The sequence below is a fragment of the Cyprinodon tularosa genome, unplaced genomic scaffold (assembly GCF_016077235.1).
Source record: "Cyprinodon tularosa strain WSP-4 unplaced genomic scaffold, ASM1607723v1 ctg353, whole genome shotgun sequence".
Taxonomy (NCBI): domain Eukaryota; kingdom Metazoa; phylum Chordata; class Actinopteri; order Cyprinodontiformes; family Cyprinodontidae; genus Cyprinodon; species Cyprinodon tularosa.
In genome coordinates, this window is record NW_024039067.1 from 583,407 (window position 1) to 606,195 (window position 22,789).

At 38.4% G+C, this 22,789-nt stretch overlaps 1 protein-coding gene across 1 annotated transcript; it reads right to left on the reverse strand.

The window, feature by feature from the left end:
• Positions 1–7,659: 7,659 nt before the first annotated feature.
• On the reverse strand, positions 7,660–21,738 carry rfc4 (replication factor C (activator 1) 4). Its single transcript, XM_038295352.1, has 11 exons — positions 21,611–21,738; positions 20,555–20,678; positions 19,540–19,618; positions 17,459–17,538; positions 17,229–17,348; positions 16,845–16,988; positions 16,628–16,748; positions 9,499–9,624; positions 9,315–9,395; positions 9,081–9,194; positions 7,660–7,961 (listed from the first exon to the last, which is right to left on the reverse strand). The coding sequence occupies exons 2-11, from the start codon at positions 20,668–20,670 to the stop codon at positions 7,869–7,871; spliced, it is 1,074 nt and encodes a 357-aa protein (XP_038151280.1). The 5' UTR covers positions 20,671–20,678; positions 21,611–21,738; the 3' UTR covers positions 7,660–7,868.
• Positions 21,739–22,789: the final 1,051 nt, after the last annotated feature.

Genomic DNA, 22,789 nt, shown 5'->3' on the forward strand with positions numbered 1-22,789 from the left:
TAAAACACCTAGTTTCCAAGCTAGTTAAAGGAAAAATAGCTAAAAATATATATTTTTCTGGTGCTTTCCAACATCTTTTAAAAAACCCACAAAAGCATTTAAGACTGGTAAATGTTCTCATAGTACATTATTTAGTTCTTTATGTCATTAAAGCAACTGTTAGGAGTCATGGTAGAGAGTCCAAAGAGCCACACGAGGCTCCGGAGCTGCAGGTTGCAGACACCTGTCCTATTGGAAGGTTTTCCACAATCTGAAATAATTGCTTTGTATTTTTCTCTATCTACTGAACCCCTCCCCGCAGCATGACGCTACCAGCACCATGTGCTGTTATTTATCCATCACACACTGTATACATTTGAATTAAATGTTGTCATCCGAATAGAGTGGCTTCTTATTAGTATTTGCTTTATAATCCTGAAGGTTGACTTTTAGCAGAACCTCTTTCAAAAATGGTTTTCTTATTGCCACATATCAACACCTCCTGCGTTTCTGGAGTCTATAATTAATGGCAGCTGTTTCACAGATCTAAGCTGAGGATATTTTTCTTTTTCCAGTAGAACCGTGCTTTACCCTTTCTGATGGAGAGCTGTGTAGTTTGCTGGGATATCCACAGCTTGTCCTGTATTCATCAGTCTTCAGTCAGCTCTATTGCAGTTGCTACGTTCATCCACAAGAGGGAGCTCACGGGATGCAGGTAAAATTCCCTAAAATGAATCCACTACTTCATGACAGTTCAAATAACTCCTAAAAAACAACTTACAAAAAAAATAAATTAAAAAAATCAGTCTTCCGCAATCTTGAAGTTTTTATTTGTTTACAAAGTTAAGGTTGCGTTTTCATATAGTCCTTCCTTTAATGAGTAGAAAACCTTTTTTAATTCTTAAAGAATTAGTCGAAAGGCACAAATTTTACAATATTTACATTTAGATCTAAATTATAAATATATATAGAAAATAAAAGCAAAACCCCAGAATAAAAGTGCTGAACACAGTTTTTGTTTTTTTACAGAAAAAAAAATAGGCTTATTTTAAAAATACATACAATCAGTAGCATGTTTTGTGTCATTTTTGTTCTTTGTTAGCAATAAATTATTTAGGAGTGATAACATTTACATTATATGCAAATGGTGAAAGAACAAGAAACATGGTTACAGTATACAGAGAGCATTTATAAAGAACCAGGACAACAGGCTCAGTTATAGCCAACACAAACAGTAAATGGATTATGCCATTCTTAGTGCAAAATGATACACGATTAAAGGCCCAACTAAGCAAATAAAATAATGAAATAGCTGTAAATCCATTTATATATATCTATATTGATGTATAGATATATATAAATCACTCATATATGTAAAGCTTTTGTGCCAAAACAAAAAAACAACAAAGAAAGGTTCTGCAGACGGATATCTTGGAATGTGCCTGAAGAGAAATACAGGAGATTATTTTATTTTGTGTTAGTTTGAACCTTCTGGGAGGAGAGGGAGGCTAGGATTTGCTATTGATACGCTAAAGCATAACCAGGTGTGACTGAATTAAAAACCAAACAAAATGACGAAACTTTCCACAGAAAAGTACGATTCCTTAACAAAGAGAGGCTTTGATCTTTGTGCTAAGATGGCATAAACATTTAAAATCACCAACAGTTTCACAAACTCATCACATTAAGTCCTCAACATAAATACAGCAACACTCACAGCAAAGAGTTAGGAGAAAAAAACAAAACAAAACAATGACAAAAAGAATGGTTAGTTTAATCACTGTTACCGGGGGAAAGGACATAATTATGTGACACGCTGGGTTTCTTCCTGAGATTGATAAAAGTTCTTGCATGTTGGAGCCAGTTTCTTTAGGGTTTCTGTCTGTGGAACACTTTGGTATTTCTGGGACAAAAGGCGAACGAGTAGAAAGGAAAGCAGGAGCTAAATTAAACGCAGATGCTGTACAGCAGTACAGAACAGTGCAATCTTATCCCTTAAATTTAAAGACTTGCAGGTACCATAAATTAATTTGTTCCCATTTTAACGAGGGGGTAACTGATTATTTCAGGCAGCTGAAATATATGATTCCCTTCCTTTCATTTTGGGAAATAATGGTGGAGTGTCACCGAATCCACATGATAAGTTGTTGGTGAGCAAAGAAATAAGCACAGTTAAAGACCTGCAGGTAAATTAATTTTTTCCCATTTTAATAAGGGGGGAACTGATTGTTTCAGGCAGCTGTGATATATGGTTCCCCACCTTTAATGTTTGCAAATAATGATGAAATGTCACAAAATCCAAAGAGTTTGTAATTTGGGGAAATAATGATGAAGCTTCACCAAATCCACAGGATTAGTTGCTGGTGAACAGAGAAATAAGCACAGCTAAAGACTTGCAGGTAAATGAATTTTTTTTCCATAATCTGAATGGGGAACTGATTGATTCAGGCAGCTGTGATATATGGTTCCCCTCCTTTAACTTTGGCTAATAATGATCAAATGTCACCAAATCCACATGATTTGTTGTTGGTGAAGAGAGGAATAAGAACTGTTAAAGACTTGCAGGTAAATTAATTTATTCCCATTTTGTGGAGGGGGAACTGATTATTTCAGGCAGCTGAAATATATTTTTCCCCTCCTTTAATTTTGGCAAATAATAAAGAAATGTCACCAAATCCACAGGGATATTTGTTGGTACTGAAAGGAATAGGCACAGTTAAAGACTTACAGGTAAATGTATTTGTTCCCATTTTAATGAGGGGGAAATGATTATTTCAGGCAGCTGAAATATATGTTTCCCCACCTTTAATTTTTGAAAATAATGATCAAATGTCACCAAATCCTCAGGGTTCATGGTTTGTGGCAACAAGAAAAAGCACAGTTAAAGACTTGCAGGGAAATGATTTTTCCCCCAGTATATGGAGGGGGTACTGACTAATTTAGGCAGCTGAAAAATATGGTTCCGCTCCTTTAATTTAGGCATTTAAAGCGTAAATATCACCAAATCCACAGGGTTTGTTGATGATGAAGACAGGAATAAACACAGTTAAGACTTGTAGGTAATTGAATTTCTTTCCATTTTATGGAGGGGGCGCTGACTAATTCAGGCAGCTGAAATATATGGTTCCCCTCCTTTGATTTTGACAAACAATGATCAAACGTCACCAAATTTACATTTTTTTTTTGTTTTGTTTTTTAAGGGGAATAAGCAAAGTTAAAGACTTCTAGATAAATGAATTTGTTCCCATTTTATGAAGGGGGAACAGATTATTTCAGGTAGCTGAAATACATGGTTCCCCTCCTTTAATTTTGGCATTTAAAGAGTAAATATGACCATTTCCACACGGTTTGTTGTTTGTGAACAGAGAAATAAGCACAGTTAAAGACTTGCAGGTAATTTAATTTGTTCCCATTTTATGGAGGGGGAACTGATTATTTCATGCAGCTTAAACATATGGTTCCCCTCATTTAATTTCGCAAATAATGATCAAATGTCACCAAATCCACATGGTTTTTTTGTTGGTTGTATGAGGAATAAGGAAATTAAAAGACTTGCAGATAAATTAATTTGTTCCCATTTTATGGAAGGGGGAACTGATTATTTCATGCAGCTAATTTTTGCAAATAAAGAGTAATTACCAACAAATCCACAGGATTTGTTGGTAATGAAGAGAGGAATAAACACAGTTAAAGACTTGCAGGTAAATTAATTTGATTCCAGTTAATGGAGGGGGAAATGATTATTTCAGGCAGCTGAAATATATGGTTCCTCTCCTTTAATATTAGCAAGTAATGATCAAATGTCACCAAATCCTCAGGGTTTGTTGTTGGTGAAGAGAGGAATAAACATAATTTTCAAAGATACGGCCGGTGCTATTGATTCAATCATTCCCGCTAACGGACCTAATTGCGGATTGAATCAGAGAGCCGCAGAATCAGCAGAAACTAAAGAGGTTCACATGATAGGAGCTCTACACAGGGATATATTTTTCTGTGAAAGACTTTTTGAATTCTGTTGATATGAGAATTAAATTAACAAGAGCCAGCGATGCGTTTTGTTTAATGGGGGCTCGTGATTCTACTTTTCGACTAAAGATGTTAGGGGTTTCTCTATTTGTGAAAAAGGTTTCCGTTTCTCCCACCATATGCTTAGGTCACACTTTGGCGTTGATAGGCAGTATTTCGCTTTATCCGTCGTTGAGAGTTAATGTGAAGACGTTTTCTATCCCAGAAAATTCAAGAATTTGCAACCAAGAGAATCTATTTTTGGGGACCATACCTAAATATGTGGTACAGGGCTTCGTACACCATGAGGCCTTTACCGGAAGGAGAGATTTATCGCCCTTTCACTTCAGGCACATGAATTTAGAGTTTTTTGGCACTTTGCAGAGATGGAAAACAGGCTTTTCAACCCCAGGAACTCTGCGAGGGAATTTTACAGCATGATTACCTACACAGGTCATCATTTGAAAGATCATCCACTCTGCATCCCTCGACAGGACTTTAATAACAGATACACACTTTGTTTTTAATCTTAATCCGGGAGGAGATATCGAAGCCCTATCCCCAGTGTCTCACGGTAATCTGAGGCGGGAAATGTGCTTCAGAGAACCACTACCTCACACCTCTACACTCATTGTTTATGCCTGTTATGATTCTATACTGGAGGTTGGTTTTGGTGTCCAATCGAGCTCCACGGTGCCGGGCAGTGAGCACAGGGCCCACTAGAGGACGTCGGGCCCCCAGGCCACCCCCGTGAAGCCTGTTTCTGAGTGTTTGGTCAGAGACATTCACACCAGTGGCCTGCTGGAGGTCATTTTGTAGGGCTCTGGTAGTGCTCCTCCTGCTCCTCCTTGCACAAAGGAGCAGATAGCGGTCCTGTTGATGGGTTGTAGACCTTCTATGGCCCTGTCCTGCTCTCCTGGAATCTCCTCCATGCTCTTGAGATTGTTCTGGGAGACACAGCAAACCTTCTGGCAATGGCACGTATTGATGTGCCATCCTGGAGGAGTTGGACTGCCTGTGCAACCTCTGTAGGGTCCAGGTAGCGTCTCATGCTAACAGTAGTGACAGTGACCCTAGCCAAATGAAAACTGGTGAAAAAGAGCCAGAAAAGGTGAGGAGGGGAAAAAATGTCAGTGGCCTCCACCTGTAAAACCATTCCTGTTCTGATGGTCGCATCGTTGTTGCCCCTCTAGTTCACCTGTTGTTAATTTCATTAACACCAAAGCAGCTGAAACTGATTAACAACCCCCTCTGCTACTTACCTGACCAAATAAATATCCTAGAAGTTTAATTAACTTGATGCTATACTCTGATTACAAAGTGTTCCTTTAATTTTTTTGATTAGTGTATTTGTGCCCTGGGGCGAAAAAATCTTTGCCCAAAGACTCGTTGAAAGTTATCCATGCGCAGAAGCTCCTCTGCAATGCTAAAGGTAGGAACAGGACCCACAGCTGAAAGCAGCTTTATTTGCACACCACCTTCCACCACAGCACTGACGTCTAGTGTTAATTTCGTTAACGAAAACTAAACGAAAATATTTTCGTCAACGCACATTTCTCACCAAACGAAAACTAGAAGAAACGAGAAGACAAGAATCCCCACTAATTAACAATAACTGGGAGTAAATCAGAAATAATTTTCGTGGACTAATAAAGACGAGACAAAACTGCAGTTTGGTAAATAAAGACTGGACTAAAATCTATGGACATTTTAGTTCACGAACAAAGACGAGATGAAAATTACATATTATTAATATTTTATGGTTTTTTTCAAATCCTGTCTCCTCTTCTGCCACACACCCACTTTCAAACCTGGACCGGGCGGACACAGAGTAGCCTACACAACACATACACGGCGAGGCAGCAACAGGTTAAAAGTAAAACATGCTTTGCCCGGAGCTCGGGAGAAAGAGGAGACGTGATATATGGACACATTTTCACTTCACTGAAGTGGAGAACAAAACCAAATGCTTGGTTTTAGTTGAAGGGAAGGAATGTGGCCACATGGTAGCTGGAATTTATCAGGATAAGACTAAATAAAAATAATATGCCACACATAATTCAGAGCAACTTTAACCTAGATTTTCATACACAAAATAGCCATTGCTAGGGGAACCACTGCAGGGATGCAAACTCCCAATGTCTTTATTTGGTGACATAAAATGCTGCTCTGTTTATCTGCACATTACTATTACAAGGACATTTGATTTGAATTGGCATCAATATTAATACAACCAAAATACATATACACATAAAAATGTCTGCAATTTATTCCTGCATAAAATGATAGGTTGTTTGTATGAGATTGAAATGGATGGTCAAATGAAGTTTCTACAGAGACTTAGTTTTTGTTAAGGAAAAAAACAGACCTATATGCTACTTATACACTTGGAATTCCTGTTATGCTGCGCATCTATCCTGACATTGTATTAGTTTCTGTTCCAGATTGAAGATACACCACCACCAACAACCATCCAGAAACAATGACAGGCCAGCTATACAAGCTTCCTTAATTTCTGACACCAAATACAAAGCTGATTCTCAGGACTAGCAAGCTATGCCTTGTTTCACTTAAATACTGTACCTTTATATACCATGTGAACTAGCTGGCAGGAAAGCATTTTGTTGTATCAGTTGGAGATTTTTTTTCTTCACAACATTGACCTCAAATATATTTATTTTATTATTCTATGTGAACTAGCTTTAAACAGCCAGCACTTGTGTTAAGTTCATAAGACACTTTATTTATTTGTTTCCTTTGTCAGGTGTATTTTATTTGTTTTAATGCAAGCATTTGTGTTTGTGTCTTTGAACCTTAATGTTCAAAATAAATATGCAAATATTGTCAGAACATCTTCCATGTCTGCATGTGTTCCTTAAAATTGTGTTTTTTTTTAATCAAAAAGATGAGAGAAAATGTTGAAATGTGAAATAATTTTAGGAAATGTTAAATATTATCTGCTGACAAAAAAGTAAAAGGATAAAATTATGTCCTGACTAAAATGTTGACGGTTTTTGTTGACTAAAACTAAACAAATACAATTATGTTTTCTTGGACTAAAAAGCTCTGACTTATAGTCGACTAAAACTAGACTAAATAAAAATGGGATGATGTCGATTAAATGTGATAAAAACTAACAAGCGATGCTGAAACTGGACTAAAACTGAAACTAAATTTAAAAATGGCTGCTAAAATTAACACTACTGACGTCACAGTCATCCTTTCGAAAGTTCAGCTGCTTGTCAGGTTTATAGATTTATTTGGCTACAAGGCTTGGCTAACTGCATACAGCGAGGGTAATGCTTTATTCTGCTTACCTAGCAAGGGTTAAGGCAAGTATGACTGGTTTAAAGCACTTTTCAGAAAATTTTGTTTTCTTTTTGCCTTTGGCATTCATGTAAATATAGTGGTGTGATACCTTAGTATACATTTAAATGGTTCTTGGTATACTTCTCTGAAGTTATATCCATTGAAGTCTTTGAAGTTATATTGACGGCATCAAGTTCATATATGAGGGATACTCCCCTACTCTGCTGCACGTATAAGTGACTAAAACAAAACCTATTAAAAATATAAACTTTCTATGCTGGTCCAAGTTTCCACCTTAGTGGTAAGCTATTACAAGAATAAATTGTACCCATGTGTAAATCCTCCTCACCCTGGTATGAAGAGAACTTTTCACTTCTTAAAAAGAAAATATTTATTCTCCATAATATTACAACAATATCCTGGTAAAGAGTTACATATGTTCCATCTTCTAAAACTGAACATTGTATAGCAAAGGGGGACAACCATCAGAATCTGGTTATTCTGGCTCCAGTATCAAACTGTTCTGGACAAGAGGAAAGATCTCAATCTGTAACAGGAGGTTCCTCAGCAGAGATTTAACTTTGGGAAGCCTGCTGCATGATCACTGAACACAAACTTAGTATCTGCAGGTACTCGTCTGCACCGTCAGCAAGGCACTTTCCCGTAACCTGTAACACAGCAAGGAAAAAAATGAATGAATCCAAAGGAAATGATGATGGGTAGGACATATTATACATGAATGAGAGAGTGATCAGTGATCTTGAGATTGACATTAGTATAACTGATCCCTGGTATGTACTACTGATATATTTTGGTTGAGTCTTTGAACAGATATTGTCTTTTTCCTAATTTACATAATAAAAATGACACAATGATAATTGTTACACAAGTTGCAGATGTATTTTTTTTTACTATGATCTGTGTGTTTTTTCAACAGCAACAAAATAAGTAGGTATGCAGAACAGAAAGCTGATAAGGCACAATACATCTCTCACAGTTTTGAGTGTATGATTACGCTGCAAAATAAATCTAGAAGTCAAAGGCACAAGCGCCATTGGTTGGCCCTCGCAGCTCAGCGCCGCTTGGACTATTGCGGCCGCGGAAGCCAAGCACCATTTTCTCCTTGTCTTTTAAAGTTTTGTTTAATCAATGTAAAGCAATTAGAATTTCCATTGTACTAAATTGTGTCTTATGATTGGATGTAAAGAGAAAAAATGCCCCCCCAAAAACACATAAGTGGTCAAAGATGCAATTACATAATACTCAACAATTAAAAAAATAGTCATTAAAAATCTAGTCGTTATCTCCCTTTTATCTCCTTTCATCTTTTCTCCATTTTTTATGTTTTTCCTTTCCTGTTGTACGTACATTGCGTGAGCTGAGAGGACATGTCCTGTGAATTGGTGCTATATAAATTTAAATATAATTCATATCTAGTCGGTTAAACTTCTCGTTCGCTCTTCACAAAGATTCACTCCAATTAGACTCATGATGGGGATGTTCTGTCATATCCAGCCCAGGATCACTTTTCCAATGTAGTCCAATTTATGGCGCTTCATCTGGATGGGACCCTATAAACAAATCCTTCCCACCAACTGTGAGTGAATTCACGACTGTAAATACCAGATTCATGCATCAAAGCATCTGCTCTAAACAATGTATTTTTTCATTTTCTTTCTAGATTATTATTTTTGAATTATTTGTAAAATGAAGAAAAGTCCAATTATCTTTGTTAAGGAGTACAAACTTTCAACTAAACTAAAATGATAGTAAAAGAAAACTCTCACCGCCATCTTTTCTGCAATGGTTGACTTTTGCATGTCAGGGATGTCTTTTTCCAAGACACAGCTATGAAGCTGACTCAGGATCTGTGTTGCTGCGTAACCTTCATTCACCAGGTTCTAGCAAGGAAACATGATTATTATTATAATAATTGTTACTCCGATACAGCATAAAAACACAAACAGTCCTTTCAAAGAAAGCATTCAGTGTCAGCAGGTCATTGTTGAGAAACAACTTACCCTTACTGCAACTTCTAGCTTCTCAAATGTCCCTTTGAAGCAGATTTGGAGCAAATTATCGATCATCGTGGAAGGAACAACCTAGGAAACAGCAAACATTAGATCATCTTTTCAAATAGAAAGTACGTTTTGAAAACATTTGCTTAAAGCATCCATCCCTGCTTCATTCTTTACTGTTACTCACCCCTGCTATCTCAACGATAGCTTGCTCAGTGATTTCCTTGTGAGCGTTGAGACGGGCTGCACTCTGCAGGATTGTGATGGCTTTTCTCAGGTCCCCCTGAGAGAGCTGCACCAGCGCCGCAATGCTCTACATTAAAGCAAACCAAAACAGAAAGAAACATCCAACATTACTGAGGTTTTAGAGGGACTGGATGCAGAACATTTGAAGATGACGATAATTGGGTTAAAGCCCTGAACACACCAGTTGGGGACAACTTTTTTTTATACGATATTTTTTCCATTTCACACTAACTGCATATAAGGTAGAGACTGACACTGGAGTGGAATTTCACTCCTGTCCCGTCACACTCCCACAGAAAAAAAACTGTGTCCCGTCCTGATTCCGGGCCAGAGTAGAAATCTAAATCCTGTCCCGTCTCCTGGTGAAATGACTCCCACTCCCATTCAGAATGACTCCCGCTCCTGTATTTACAATTATAAATACATAATAAAAGTAACAAACGAGGAAACAGACCATGCTTATCTTAGGTGAATAAAAAATCAAAAGTATCAAACTTTTCGAAGTCAAGTTCGCCACCAACTGTTGGTCCCTCCATTGTTGTTTTTGAGCGCGGGTGAAAAACTCAGAGCGGAAGCACTGTTGCTTTTTGGGTCGTGTCATTTTTTTTTGACTCGCATTATAGTGTAGGCTTCAAGGAAAAAAACTAGAAAATGGCGGCGCCAGTACTGGATATTATTTCTTTCTATGTTATTTTATAACATGTTCTATTCATTCACTGTTTTTGCAGCAGTCTGTCCTGCTTGCTACATACGCGATGTGCAACTCCAAAACGGACTCTTTGCAAGTGTGTGATTAACAGATTTTATTTTGTATTTTTCCCCAAAGCGGCTGTGTTTTACTTTGTAAAAGCATCACTCCTGTCAGACCCATTAAATTTGCTGCATAGTCTGAATTGCTGCGTACTCTGACTAAAATAATTCTGGGGGTCTAACTCAGTCAGACCTACGCAGCCCCCTTGATGAAATTGTATCCTGTGTGATCAACCCCAATGACTTCCAATGAGCACTAAACGTCACAACCTTGTCCGGCACGATTTTGTTTCAGATCGGCCACAAAATCTGATTCGGCGTGTTCAGGCCTTGAGGTTCATTCACAAACAGGCTAGGTTGAAAAGAATCTGTAATTTTCCTCTGTATTTCCAAGTAATTTAAAAAACACGACTGAAGCGGGGTTCCACCACTGGCTCATATGATTCCAAGATGCAAAAAGCAAAATAACAATAAAATAAAATGATTGAAAATAATCTGTTGGTCAGAATCTGTTGCTGCAGAAGCCATTTTTTGGTGAAAAATGGCTTCTGCAGCAGCCGAAACCGTGTCAGTAAACGTGGAGCCGATGTCGCAGACAGCCAGTCTAGTGGCTGCCGGGAGTAACACGCCGTGCCGGCCAGTACTAAAGCAGTGTCAGCCCGACGAGCCGCCGGAAGTGTTATGACGCTGCCACGGCCACAAATTGAACTCGGCCCTGCTGGCTTACTGATCTGTCTCTACCCAGGTCAAACGAGTTCAAATTGCCTCTGCACTGATTGGCATGCTGTGGGAGCACCAGAGCGGGGTTGAACTGCTAAATTACGTGATTTCATTGAGCGCAACACACGGGCGTCAACACACTGCTCCAGCTGCTTCTGAAACAACCCGAAACAACTCTATGGAGCGATATTTGAGTCTTCTGTTTGAGCACGCAGTGAGAAAAAAGTGGTCTGGGGCATGATCAACACAGAAAAAATTTCTTCTCAAACCACTTTCCCTTCGCTCAGTTCCATTTCTGCGCGTAGCTCGACCTGCTCTTTCCATGCTTCATAGCCGTGTTTTCTGCTCTGTTTATTTGCTCGCGACTTCATAAATTTATGTAAATGAACCACACAATCAGCCAATCACTCTCAGCTTTTTTTCATCCAAACAAAGTGTTTGTTGTAAATACTACATCTGGGTTGATAACAAACTGCCAAAGAGGACTGATGGTGTCTGCTGTCTGAATGATTGTGTAACGAATTTAACGTTGAACTAGAATCAGAACAATGTAAACTGGGACAGACTTCTTCACTCCATTCTAAGGCCAATATGATCCAAAACATTTCTCCTGTGTAGACAAACTCCGATTGGCCGAATTTAGGTGTACAAGCGGACATATATCTAACAGGCCTGCATAAAATAACAAAAATAAGAAATGTTAGAAATTTTCTAACTTTTGGGACATTACAGTCTGATAAAGAGTTCCCTTTTATACATGTTTAAGCCAGAATGATTTAAAATTTAAATAGGACTTCCCTACAACTTCAAATGGCCAAGCTCCATCTTATATCAGAGATCTGATTGTTCCTTATGTTCCTAACAGAGCACTTCGCTCTCAATCTGCAGGTTTACTAGTGGTTCCTAGAATTTCTAAAAGTAGAATGGGAGGCAGATCTTTTAGTTATCAGGCTCCTCTACTGTGGAACCAACTACCAGTTTTAGTCCGTGAGGCAGACACCCTTTTTGGTAAAGCTTATAGATGGGGTAGCTCAGATTATCCTGAGCTATTTCTTTAATTATTCTTCTACAAGTTTAGACTAGAGTTTTTGTGGGTGTATCATCGATATAAGTGGTCCTCCTAACAGTCAACTATTCTGGTGATATGTTAACATAAGGCTGTCAAAAACTCAAAAAAGTGCAAATCTTCTTTGGGAATGTAAGCTACTGTATCGTGTATTCATTTCAGGTCCAAGTTTTTCTCATCTCTTCCATGGTTTGTTTGTTGTAACAATGTCGTAGCTATCCTGCAACGGTTCGCTGAGGCAAATATGATAGGCCTTTTATCCTGAAACTGGTTGAGTTCGCCAGGCAGTTGGGTCACACTAGAGTTTCGCTGGAGAAGAACTGAGACCAGCAATTCAGCCTGATTTAGATTTCATACTGACCCAAGTGATATTGGTATGTGTGTTGCGATAAGATACATGTCACGACGCTTGGATCAAAATATGACATTGCGATATTTTTCTATCAAAATGGAATGTATAGATAAAAAAGCAAGTTCTGTATATGTTCATCAGGATCCAATTTGTTTGGGGGTCTGAGTCAGTCCATGTCTTCTTCTGTGACTGCCTCAAGTACAGATATGGTGCTGCACTGCACAGCAAAAAGGGCTCCCCAGCGTATGTAGGTGAGGAGGTAGCCCATTTCCCCCCACTGTTTTAGGTTTTTATATATATATATTAGGGATGGGACGATTTATGAAAACCGTCCAAACCGTTCAGTTCGACTGTCTCGGTTTGGTTCGCGTGTGTTTCGTTCGGTTCATGCGCTGCTCCTTTTTCTCATAGGCGACCAAAGCCAACCACCAGTAGTAAACAAGAAGAAGAAGAAGCGAAGCAGCGGAGCCGGGTGTAGCAGGGAAAAAAATCAGTTGTTGTGGAGAATTGTGTGGGTATGGCGAGTGGGAAAGAACAGGAGTTGGAAGACACGCCAGCAGCACTTTATAGGTCTGCTGTATGGGACCACTTTGCATTTAGAGTGACCTACGATGACGGCGGAAAGAAAGTTGCGGATAAAAGTGCAACAGTGTGCAAGCCTTGTGCAACACGTTTTGTTTATGCTAACAGCAACACGACCAACATGTCATGCTAACCCTGAAATCCCTCATACTCCGTCAGAATCCCCCGCTGCCCTCCAGACCGGCTGCTCAAAGCAAAGCCTACAGCCTCCACTGTGGCTCCCGTCCGCTCCCCTCTGAGTCCCTTGGAGATGGTAGAGAGCATGCGCCAGATGATTAAATTCAAAGCAGCAAAACATACGGAAATGATCCAGGGTTTCCGCAGATCATTTAAAATAATTACAATCCATTATTTTTGGGGGGACCTTTTTCATTAATTTAATAAATTTTTATGGGATTTCAGTGTAACAATCAACATATACCGAATCGAACCGAACCAAAAACCGTGACCACGAAACCGTGAACAGAACCTTGGATTTTGTGAACCGTTCCACCCCTAATATATATATATATATATATATATATATATATATATATATATATATATATATATATATATATTTTTTTTTTTCCTTCCTCAAATCAATATTAGGAAATGAAGAATGGAGATCATATTGGGCAGTCAAAAATCCCGATACGTGGGGATTTAGTTCAACACCACTAAATGTGACCAAATTTACGGTAAGATGGATTTAAAGCTGTGGGTGTGAAAAGACCCTTAAAATCAAGCTAAGAGAAAGCTAGGACGCATACAAGAAGAGGCTGGAAAACAAACGAAGATCACAGGCTTCAAGTTAAAGAATGATCAGACAGATGGAAGTCTGGACAGAGCTGTTGTGAAGGAGAATAAGCGGAGCAGATTACTTGCTGAGGGAAGCAGAAGTCTGATTGACAGAATAGTTGTTTTATTGTGGTGATTGCAGCATTAACACTAGAACTCCCACCGCCGTCATTTTGATGGTTCTGAGAATTTAAAGGGAAAGAAATATATTTAAAATTAATCTTATGTTGCTCATGTTAACTGACCTTTTCTGTTTCTATATTTCCTTCATTTTTCACGTAGTTAAAAAAAAATTTTGAACGTAAAAAATAAATATGGTTAATTCTACCTTGATCTCCCATAGCCGTCATTTTGACAGCTCTATTAGCTGCTTTGTAAATTCTTTCTGTGGTTGATTGACATTCGGTACCGTTGCCTAGCATCCAACATTCTACCTAAAACTCTTTGGCTAATACGGAAAAATGGCTTTAAGAATAAACCTAACAGCGAAACAGGCTTTAGAAATGCTTCAAAATATTGATGATAGTGATTCAGGTGGAGGGGGAGAGACCGATGAGGAGGACTGGGAAGGAAGCGGCTCAGATTCTGACAGCGAGTCCGAGATGATCAACCATCCCCAGGAAATTGCGAATCTTTTGTTCAAGCACTGCCCACACCTCTGCTGTTACACTCAGCGGCCCAAAAGCCAAACCAGAGCCCGCAGTCTACTATAACCACAGGTTGGCGTGGATGTGTCGGATCAGATGATTAGAAAGGATTCTGTAAAAGCTATGACACTGTGGCTGTAATTTATGATCTCCTGAAAATATCAGCTATAAACGCATTGGTTTTGCTCAGGAGCTGTTTGAACGTCACTTTTTTTACTCAAAGATTTTATCCTTGTACTGGTAAAACAGTTGCAGGCAAACCGCAGGTTTCCAGCCCCTCCGCCGCTGAAGAGCAGCTTTGGCGAGGGACAGAAATTGGCGCCAGGAGCTTCAGCGCTGCATCAAAAAAGCTCATCTTACGTTAGTCATGAATGTGAAAAGTTGGTCTGTGGGAAATGTTTGCGGGGAATCAATCAATTTTATTTAAAACTGTATTTTCAAACTTTTAACCTGAGTAGTAAAACAGTCTTACTCTACGGATTTATTTTTGATATAAATTTAGAACACAAATAATAGCATACAATACAGCCTTTGAAAACTATATATTAGACCTGTTTTAAGGTTTACATATCCACAATGGGTCTATATCGCAACTAGAACCATTTCAATTGATGACATCATCACTACTCATGCGTTTTATTGGGAAAAATGTCACCCGTCAAATTGACAGCCAGTGGGAGTTCTAGTAGGATAAGAATCACGGGAGTCCCAGTGTTAAAGAGCTGTGCACTAAATATTAACAGTACCATCAGTTTTAAAAATCATTCTGTTGAAGTATGATTAAAATGTTCGGTCTGACTTTCATTTGTTCCTTACATAGAATTTTTAGTTATTACTTTTATTATATTCAAGTTATTTCAATTCAATTTCAATTCAGTTTATTTCTATAGCACCAATTCACAACACGTGTCATTTCAAGGCACTTTACAGTTCAACCAGATCATCCAGTCAGATTGATACAAAGTTTTCTATCAAAGGAAAACCAGTTGATTGCATCGACTCAAACACAATCCCTCACACTAAGCATGCTTATAGCGACAGTGGAGAGGAAAAACTCCCTTTTAACAGGAAGAACCTCAAGTAGAACCAGGCTCAGTGTGAACGGCCATCTGCCGAGGCCGACTGGGGTTCAAGGAGACAGAAGCAGAGATACAAAAGCAGCTGCAAAAGGCGGCTCTAGCTAGGAAACACACAGCCAGGCAGACGAGCTCCGAGCCAGCTCCCATGTCAGAGGATGAAGAGAGCACATCCAGTTAGTCACGGTCAGAGAAACAGGACTACACTGGAAAACAGGCCCGATCTCCAACATCTATAAACAAGGGTGTTGATGGCAGCAGCACAGCTGATATTTCTCTTCAGGATGGAGTCGCAGCCAAACAGGAACAGACGAGCCAAAGCTACTCTGAGAGAGCAGAACGTTAGAGATTGAACTAACAGATTCTGCAGAGTGGGAGAATAGAGATAGAATGAAGCAGAATGATGAAAAAGGGGTCCCTATGTCCTCCAGCAGTCTAAGCCTATAGCAGCATAACTATAGAGATAGCTCAGCATATCCTGAGCCACTCTAACTATAAGCTTTATCAAAAAGGAAAGTTTTAAGCCTAGCCTTAAAAGTAGACAGGGTGTCTGCCTCACGGACTAAAACTGGTAGTTGGTTCCACAGGAGAGGAGCCTGATAACTAAAAGATCTGCCTCCCATTCTATTTTTAGAAATTCTAGGAACCACTAGTAAACCTGCAGATTGAGAGCGAAGTGCTCTGTTAGGAACATAAGGAACAATCAGATCTCTGATATAAGATGGTGCTTGGCCATTTAAGGCTTTATATGTGAGAAGGAGGATTTTAAATTCTATTCTGGATTTAACAGGAAGCCAATGAAGAGAAGCCATTTCTCTGCGTCTTCTGGATTTTTCTTTAATTAAACAAGTGGTACCAACACACTTTTGCACATGTCTATTTTCAGACCAAAAATATTCTAATCCAACTTGAAAAACCCAATATTAAGCATGAAAATGACCATAGATCAGTGGATTGACAAATGCAGATATGATAGCAGATGTGCGTCTGTATTTAATGATGCGTCCATAAAATTTTTGAATTCTTTTTTTGTAACATTCAAACCTACCATTAGTACAGTTTTCTAGATTAGTGCAACATAACCTATTGTTACATACCTCGTTAGAGTATTTGAGCTTCTCTTTTTCGCATATTTCTAGCAGACGTTCTTCTTGGATCTGATTGGCCAGAGGTTTGAAACGAAACTTAGAACATCTGGAAGTGAGAGGCTCAATGATCCTACAAATAAAGAGAGATATGACATGGTTGAATGATCACTGTTATCCAGTTTGGGGGGGGGGGGGGGGGGGGGTGTCAATTAGACCTCCATCTGACCTGCTGATGTAGTTACAGATGAGACAGAAGCGCGTGGTGCGAGATTCCTTCTCCATCGTTCGTCTGAGAGCAGCTTGTGCTGGAGCCGTCATGGAGTCAGCCTCATCCAGGATGATTATCTTAAAAGGGGGACACATCTTCCCACTGAAAAAAAATAAAATAAAATGACAGCCCTGACAGATTGGGAAACGCTCATGAACTGAAGTCACTTTAATAGGACGATTTTACTTGACATGAAGATGGTGTAAGAAAGAAAAGAAAGAATCAATGTGAATACTATAAACCCCCGCCTCACAGCTAAAACATCTGGAGACCTCAGCCTGAAACAAAACAACACACCAATAGTATTTTAGACTATTAGATTTTTCCGGAGCGCAAACTTACTCTGGACGAGTCCCAGCCACCGTCAGCTGAGCAAAGTTCTTGACCTTCTCTCTGATGACCTGAATGCCTCGTTCATCCGAAGCGTTCAACTCCAGCACCCTCTGCCGGAACAACTCTGGTCTGAGACAAGTGAAAAGGGGCTGAATGAAAAACAACAAGCTAGATAACTTTCTGATACTGCAAACACTCTAAAGCTTTACCTTGATAAAGATTAAGGACAGGTTACTTACCCATAAAGCTCTCTGGCAGCAGCTAAGATAGTGGAGGTCTTTCCTGTTCCAGGAGGGCCATAGAAGAGCAGATTTGGAAGCTGAATTTAAGCAGAAATCTTGTGAATCCAAGATGAAAATGGAGCCTCAGATATTTATACATATATTATCATCAAGATCAAAGGACACATCATTGAAGATTTTGGACAGAGAGGACAGACAATTTCAAAGAGGAGTCAAGGAAGCCATTCTTATTAAAAGTGAAAAGCCATTACTGAGCAGAGAACAGGCTATTTGAAAAGCACTTGGAATGCTTTATTAATGTTATTGTTTGGTAAAGCAGAAGAAAAAGCAGAGGAAGTTGGCAAGTTAAAGGATGTGCAACTACAGCTAGCTGATGGCAACAGCTTATAACAATTTGGATTATTTTCAGGCTCTAAAAGGAAGAGTGCTTAGTGCGCATTACATTGTTTTGTGTGTTTATTGTATCATTGGTATGGTATGTGACAGGGGTCCTTTAATGAGATCGATACATTTGTTTAAATCAACAGAATGGCTGAAAGGTTTTCAGTGACTGCACATTAAATCTGAATTATTTAGAAAGTTAACACACTGGAGTCAGCTGACACAGTAATCACACCCCACTGAACACCAGCCTATCAAACACTACATTTTACTGCAGGGGTTGAAGTTAAGGATTTTTACCACTTGCCCTTCAGGCAAGTGACTTTCACATTTCATTTGCCCAGAACCAATTTTTACTTGCCCAGTATAATGTTTAATAAATATAGTTCCTAATATTCATTTTTGTATATATATATCAATGAAACATGTTTGTTTTTTGTAATTCAGTATTTTTTAAGTTTCCAGGTTCCTGGTGTGTATATGCATGCGTCAGATAATGAACTCAAGCCTACATTACCGAGTTAACGTGCTTTTCAATCCTTCCTGCACATTCTTTTCAAACTAAACTTTGCTTTTAACTGCTGTGTGCTTGGAAAAATATAAATTGTAATGTTAAAAATCTAAAAAAAAAAAAAAAAAAAAAAAAAAAAAAAAAAAAAAAACTTGATAGGTTAAAATTATGCTATATAATATCAGAAATGTGGGTGACTGCTGGAGGGTGGGTGAAATAGATGTTATGTGGATAGTAGAAGGTGGCTAATGGGTGAAAAGGATGTTAGGTGAAAAGTGGAAGATGGGTGAAGGGTAAAAGTGGATGTTTAGTGAATGGATGAGGATGGGTGGTGGGTAAAGAGGATCTCCAATGCTAAGTGAGTGGTGGGTGAAATGGGTAGAGGATAAAATAGGTGGTGGGTGTTACTGTCCTTACATTTTTTTGCCTTGTTGTTTTTTAGCCTGCCAAGTCGGAAAATATGTGTCTGATTCGCGCCAATTCCCGGACAAAAATCACAGCACCTGGCGGAAAATCACGTGGCTTTTTCAAATCACGCGAGAATGTGTACAAAACAGCAAAAATGGCGCCGGCAACGCTTCTGGGTTGTTTTCATCGAATGACTGTGATTTTAAAGTAATTTTCGGTGATAATTTTTTTTTTTTGCGATCATTGCATTTGCAGTGCGGGCAAATGCAATGAAATTTGTTCTCTCCCAACAATAAAAACTACACGCCCCGGGAGATCAGGCAATGGTTAACATTGAGCCCTGAACCCTCTGAAATATTCTTAGCTAGAAACATTATGTCAAGCTTTTAGCCAATCACGACAGCAGTAGCAGCTTCTTTATTTGTTTCATGGAGTAAAATGATCCATCAAATTCTTACCAAATCTGGTTGGGAGGAAGATAAACTGGCATCACCATCCAAAAAGGCACAAAATCTTGCTCTTTTGCTGCTTTTTTCAAAAAGAAAAGGAGGCCATTCCAGCTAAAACCAGTGCAAGCATCTTTGTATTGCTTTAACCTTCTGCCTCTGGTTGGCGCCGTGACATCATGCACGTGTTTTCATGTCATTGTGTCGGCTAACAGTCAGTTGGCTTCCGGCATGATGTATTTACAGGAGTTTGTGAATTTACAAACCATCTTGCTTGCATAGTGAGCTCAGTATAGCACATATTTAAAAAGTATGGAGAAGGAAAAACTTACATCTGCTCCTTTGAGTGACTTCTTCAGCACGGCTACAACTTCATCCTGGAAGGCCACCTCATCCACAGATTTGGGTCTGCTGAAGTAAAAAACAAAAAATAAAAACAAAGTCCATAAAGATGGTACTAATACTGTTGGGGATAAACATGCTGCTAAGTGGGTGGACTTTACACTGTAGTGATTTATACATAGTTGCTGGAATATGGAGGAAAAACAGTCTTATTGGAATCTGCCTTTTTTTAACACCGAATTTTAAACACTGAATTCTTTTTACCAACGAATTTTAAACACTGAATTTTTTTAACACCGTATTTTAAACACTGAATTTTTTTAGACATTGAATTCCTTACACTCAATTTTTATCTGGTAAAAATTCTGCCAAGGCTCTTGGTTTGATCTGGAAGAAGCGGCTGGCCGCAAATTTTTTTTCTTCTTCATTTCGGCCAGAAGGAACATGGCGGCGGCAAACAGACAGGGGTGCCGTACTAGCTGTGATCGGCTCAGTTGTTTCACCCAGTCTAATAAGAGGAAAAACTCTAATAGCTGTCCGTTAGTGGCTAACTGACATTTTGTAATTCTATAAAAAAAATAAATAAATAAATCCTCATTCAGGCGGGAACAGCGCTGAGCCCAGCCGTTGTGTCACATGACCAAATGAGCTAATTTCATTGCTAGAAGCTGCTCGACTCTATCGAGTGTAGATTGCTTTGGCTTGAGTTCACCAAAAGGTCAACACTTTTGCAGCTGAATTTTTTGCAGCTGAATTTTTACCAGATAAAAATTGAGTGTAAGGAATTCAATGTCTAAAAAAAATTTAGTGTTTAAAATTTGGTGTAAAAAAAAATCAGTGTTCAAAAAATTCGGTGTTAAAAAAAGGCAGATTCCAATGAGACTGTTTTTCCTCTATGATGGAAATGCTAGACTAAACATGAAGTAGAGGAAGGTAAACGTTTCACAGGTGTTCTTTCTGCATTTGGTCACAGAGGTAAAGATGAGTTTTGGACTGCAGACTTACTATTTTTCTACCCAGGGAATGGCTTTGGTTTTTTTCTCTGCACTCGGTCCAGCTGTTGACTTCTCCTTCTGAGGTTTGCTTGTCGGAAAATTTGCTCCTTTGAGAAAAGCCTGCATGATTCCTCCTAATTAGCAAAAGCAGAGAGAGCACTGTAAGAAAAACATGTGTATCCTGCCCACAGTCTACAGTCCATCTCACTGGATGATCTCTCTAAAGATTAGATTCAACTTTATTGTCATTACACAGGTACAGGTGCAAGACAACGAAATGCAGTTTAGGTCTAACCAGAAGTGCAATAGCAGCAAGTGCAGGATAAATAATGGTCCCATAAATACAGGACGTGAGTATTTCTATTGAATGAGTATATTGTTGAATACTATTATAAATAATGAATATAATATATAGATCACTAGTGTTATGAACTAAATTTACAGCTGGATATGTACTGAATATAATATAAGATGGATATTACTATATTTAAAAAAAAAGGTTTTTACAGTTATGTACAATAGCATAATATACAGATGGGTTTTACTATAAAATGAATAAATAGAGTTTGGACAGATGCTATCTAAATTAAAGTGCAGTGGAAGGTAATTGGATATTACAGTTAAAGTACGTTATTGGCTTTCAGATGGGCTAAAGGGCTTTCAGATGATATGTGTTGTGGATTGGGAGCATATTAAAAAACTAAGTTGAATACAGAGGTGTCTTTTAAAAACGTCATAATGCATAAAACGTCGAGATTAAAGAATAACATTAGAAGACAGAATAATTTTGATATTATTAGGATAAAAGGAACGCGCAAATCAGGTCAACTTCATCAAAGATGGAAAACAAATGTTTGGCTCGGTTTAGCATTAAAAGAAGAAAAAATGGGGGTCAAATATCTACACATACATCTTTTCACTGTTCTTGGCATCCTGCAGTAGCTGGTCTGTAACTAAATTATGTGGTAAGGTTTGAATTAGCTTGCTAACTAATGTAGCCATGGCGTCTTTCCTGTTAATATCATTACCAAACAAAGCGACCGGAACAGATATGTTTTGATCTTACCAGTAGGTTTTAAGACAGGAGATAAATACAGTTTAGAAACGACAATCTTTCCCAAGAGCAGCTTCTCAATACTCCGCGTTCCCGCCAGGAAGCATAAAGCAAACTTCCGCTGACGGCTTCTTCTTCTTCTTTTCTATTATGGCGGATCACAAGCAACTTTAAGGTGCATACCGCCACCTAGTGTACATGAGTGTGCAGCAACATTACTTTACATCAAATTCTATTTTTTTATTTTGTTTTCGGTAGTTAAATAAATAATGTTTTCCTTAATCTATAAATAGCCTTTATATTTCCTTCAGGTCCCAATATTTCTTTCAGACTCCATTCTTTGCCTGTCCTTCCAACCATCCTTCGCAATTTCTCCCTTTCATGTTCATAAGTTTTACAGCACATCAGCACGTGTTCTATAATTTCTTTTTCTCCACATCCTTCACATTTAACATTATTTTTCCTCCCTATGAAATATAAGTTGTCATTTAAATAGGTATGAGCCACTCTTGATCTGATCATTATTATTTCTTCCCTTCGGTTTCTCTCATTAATGAATTTATTTAATACTGATTTTTGTACCTTATATAATCCTCTTTCTTTCTTATCTTCTTTCCATCTCTTTTGCCATTTTCCCATTTCCTTACTCTTAATAAGTGATTTACCTTCCCCTTTCTCAAAAGGAATTTTAATTGCTTTTAGTTCCCTTCTCCTTGAATACTTTCTATAAATGCTTTGGAATCAGTACCTACCTCCACATAACCTCCTCTACCCATTGTAAGCTTGGTAAAATTGCCACCATTTCTGCTGTGAAAACAGACAGTCAATCTGATATTCTTTTAGAAATGTATTTTTCTGGTACTATACATACTGGTCTATATATTCCTATTCCCACATGTCATTTTAAATTCTTAGAACCATCTGAATATATTTTACGGTAGTTATAATATGAGTTTCTTAAATATATAACAGTCTTTATCCCTATTTCATTTAAATGAGATTCGGACTTCTGGGATCAATAACTCTTGTTGTTGAAACACAAATGGCGCCTCTTTCTTGTCCTGATACCACAGACTACGTATTACAACAATCAAAACAATCAAAAAGCGTTATGTTCGAGAAAAACAAGCCATTCTCCGAGCTGGATGTATTTTACATTGATCTCTATGCACAGGCAGCTGCCAGACCAGT

Coding starts and splice junctions, on each gene's coding strand:
- rfc4 (XM_038295352.1), bottom strand. CDS start 20,670: ATGCAGGCTTTTCTCAAAGGAGCAAATTTTCCGACAAGCAAACCTCAG. Junction 17,349..17,458: donor GCTGCCAGAGAGCTTTATGG/GTAAGTAACCTG, acceptor CACTTGTCTCAG/ACCAGAGTTGTTCCGGCAGA. Junction 9,396..9,498: donor CTATCGTTGAGATAGCAGGG/GTGAGTAACAGT, acceptor GCTGTTTCCTAG/GTTGTTCCTTCCACGATGAT.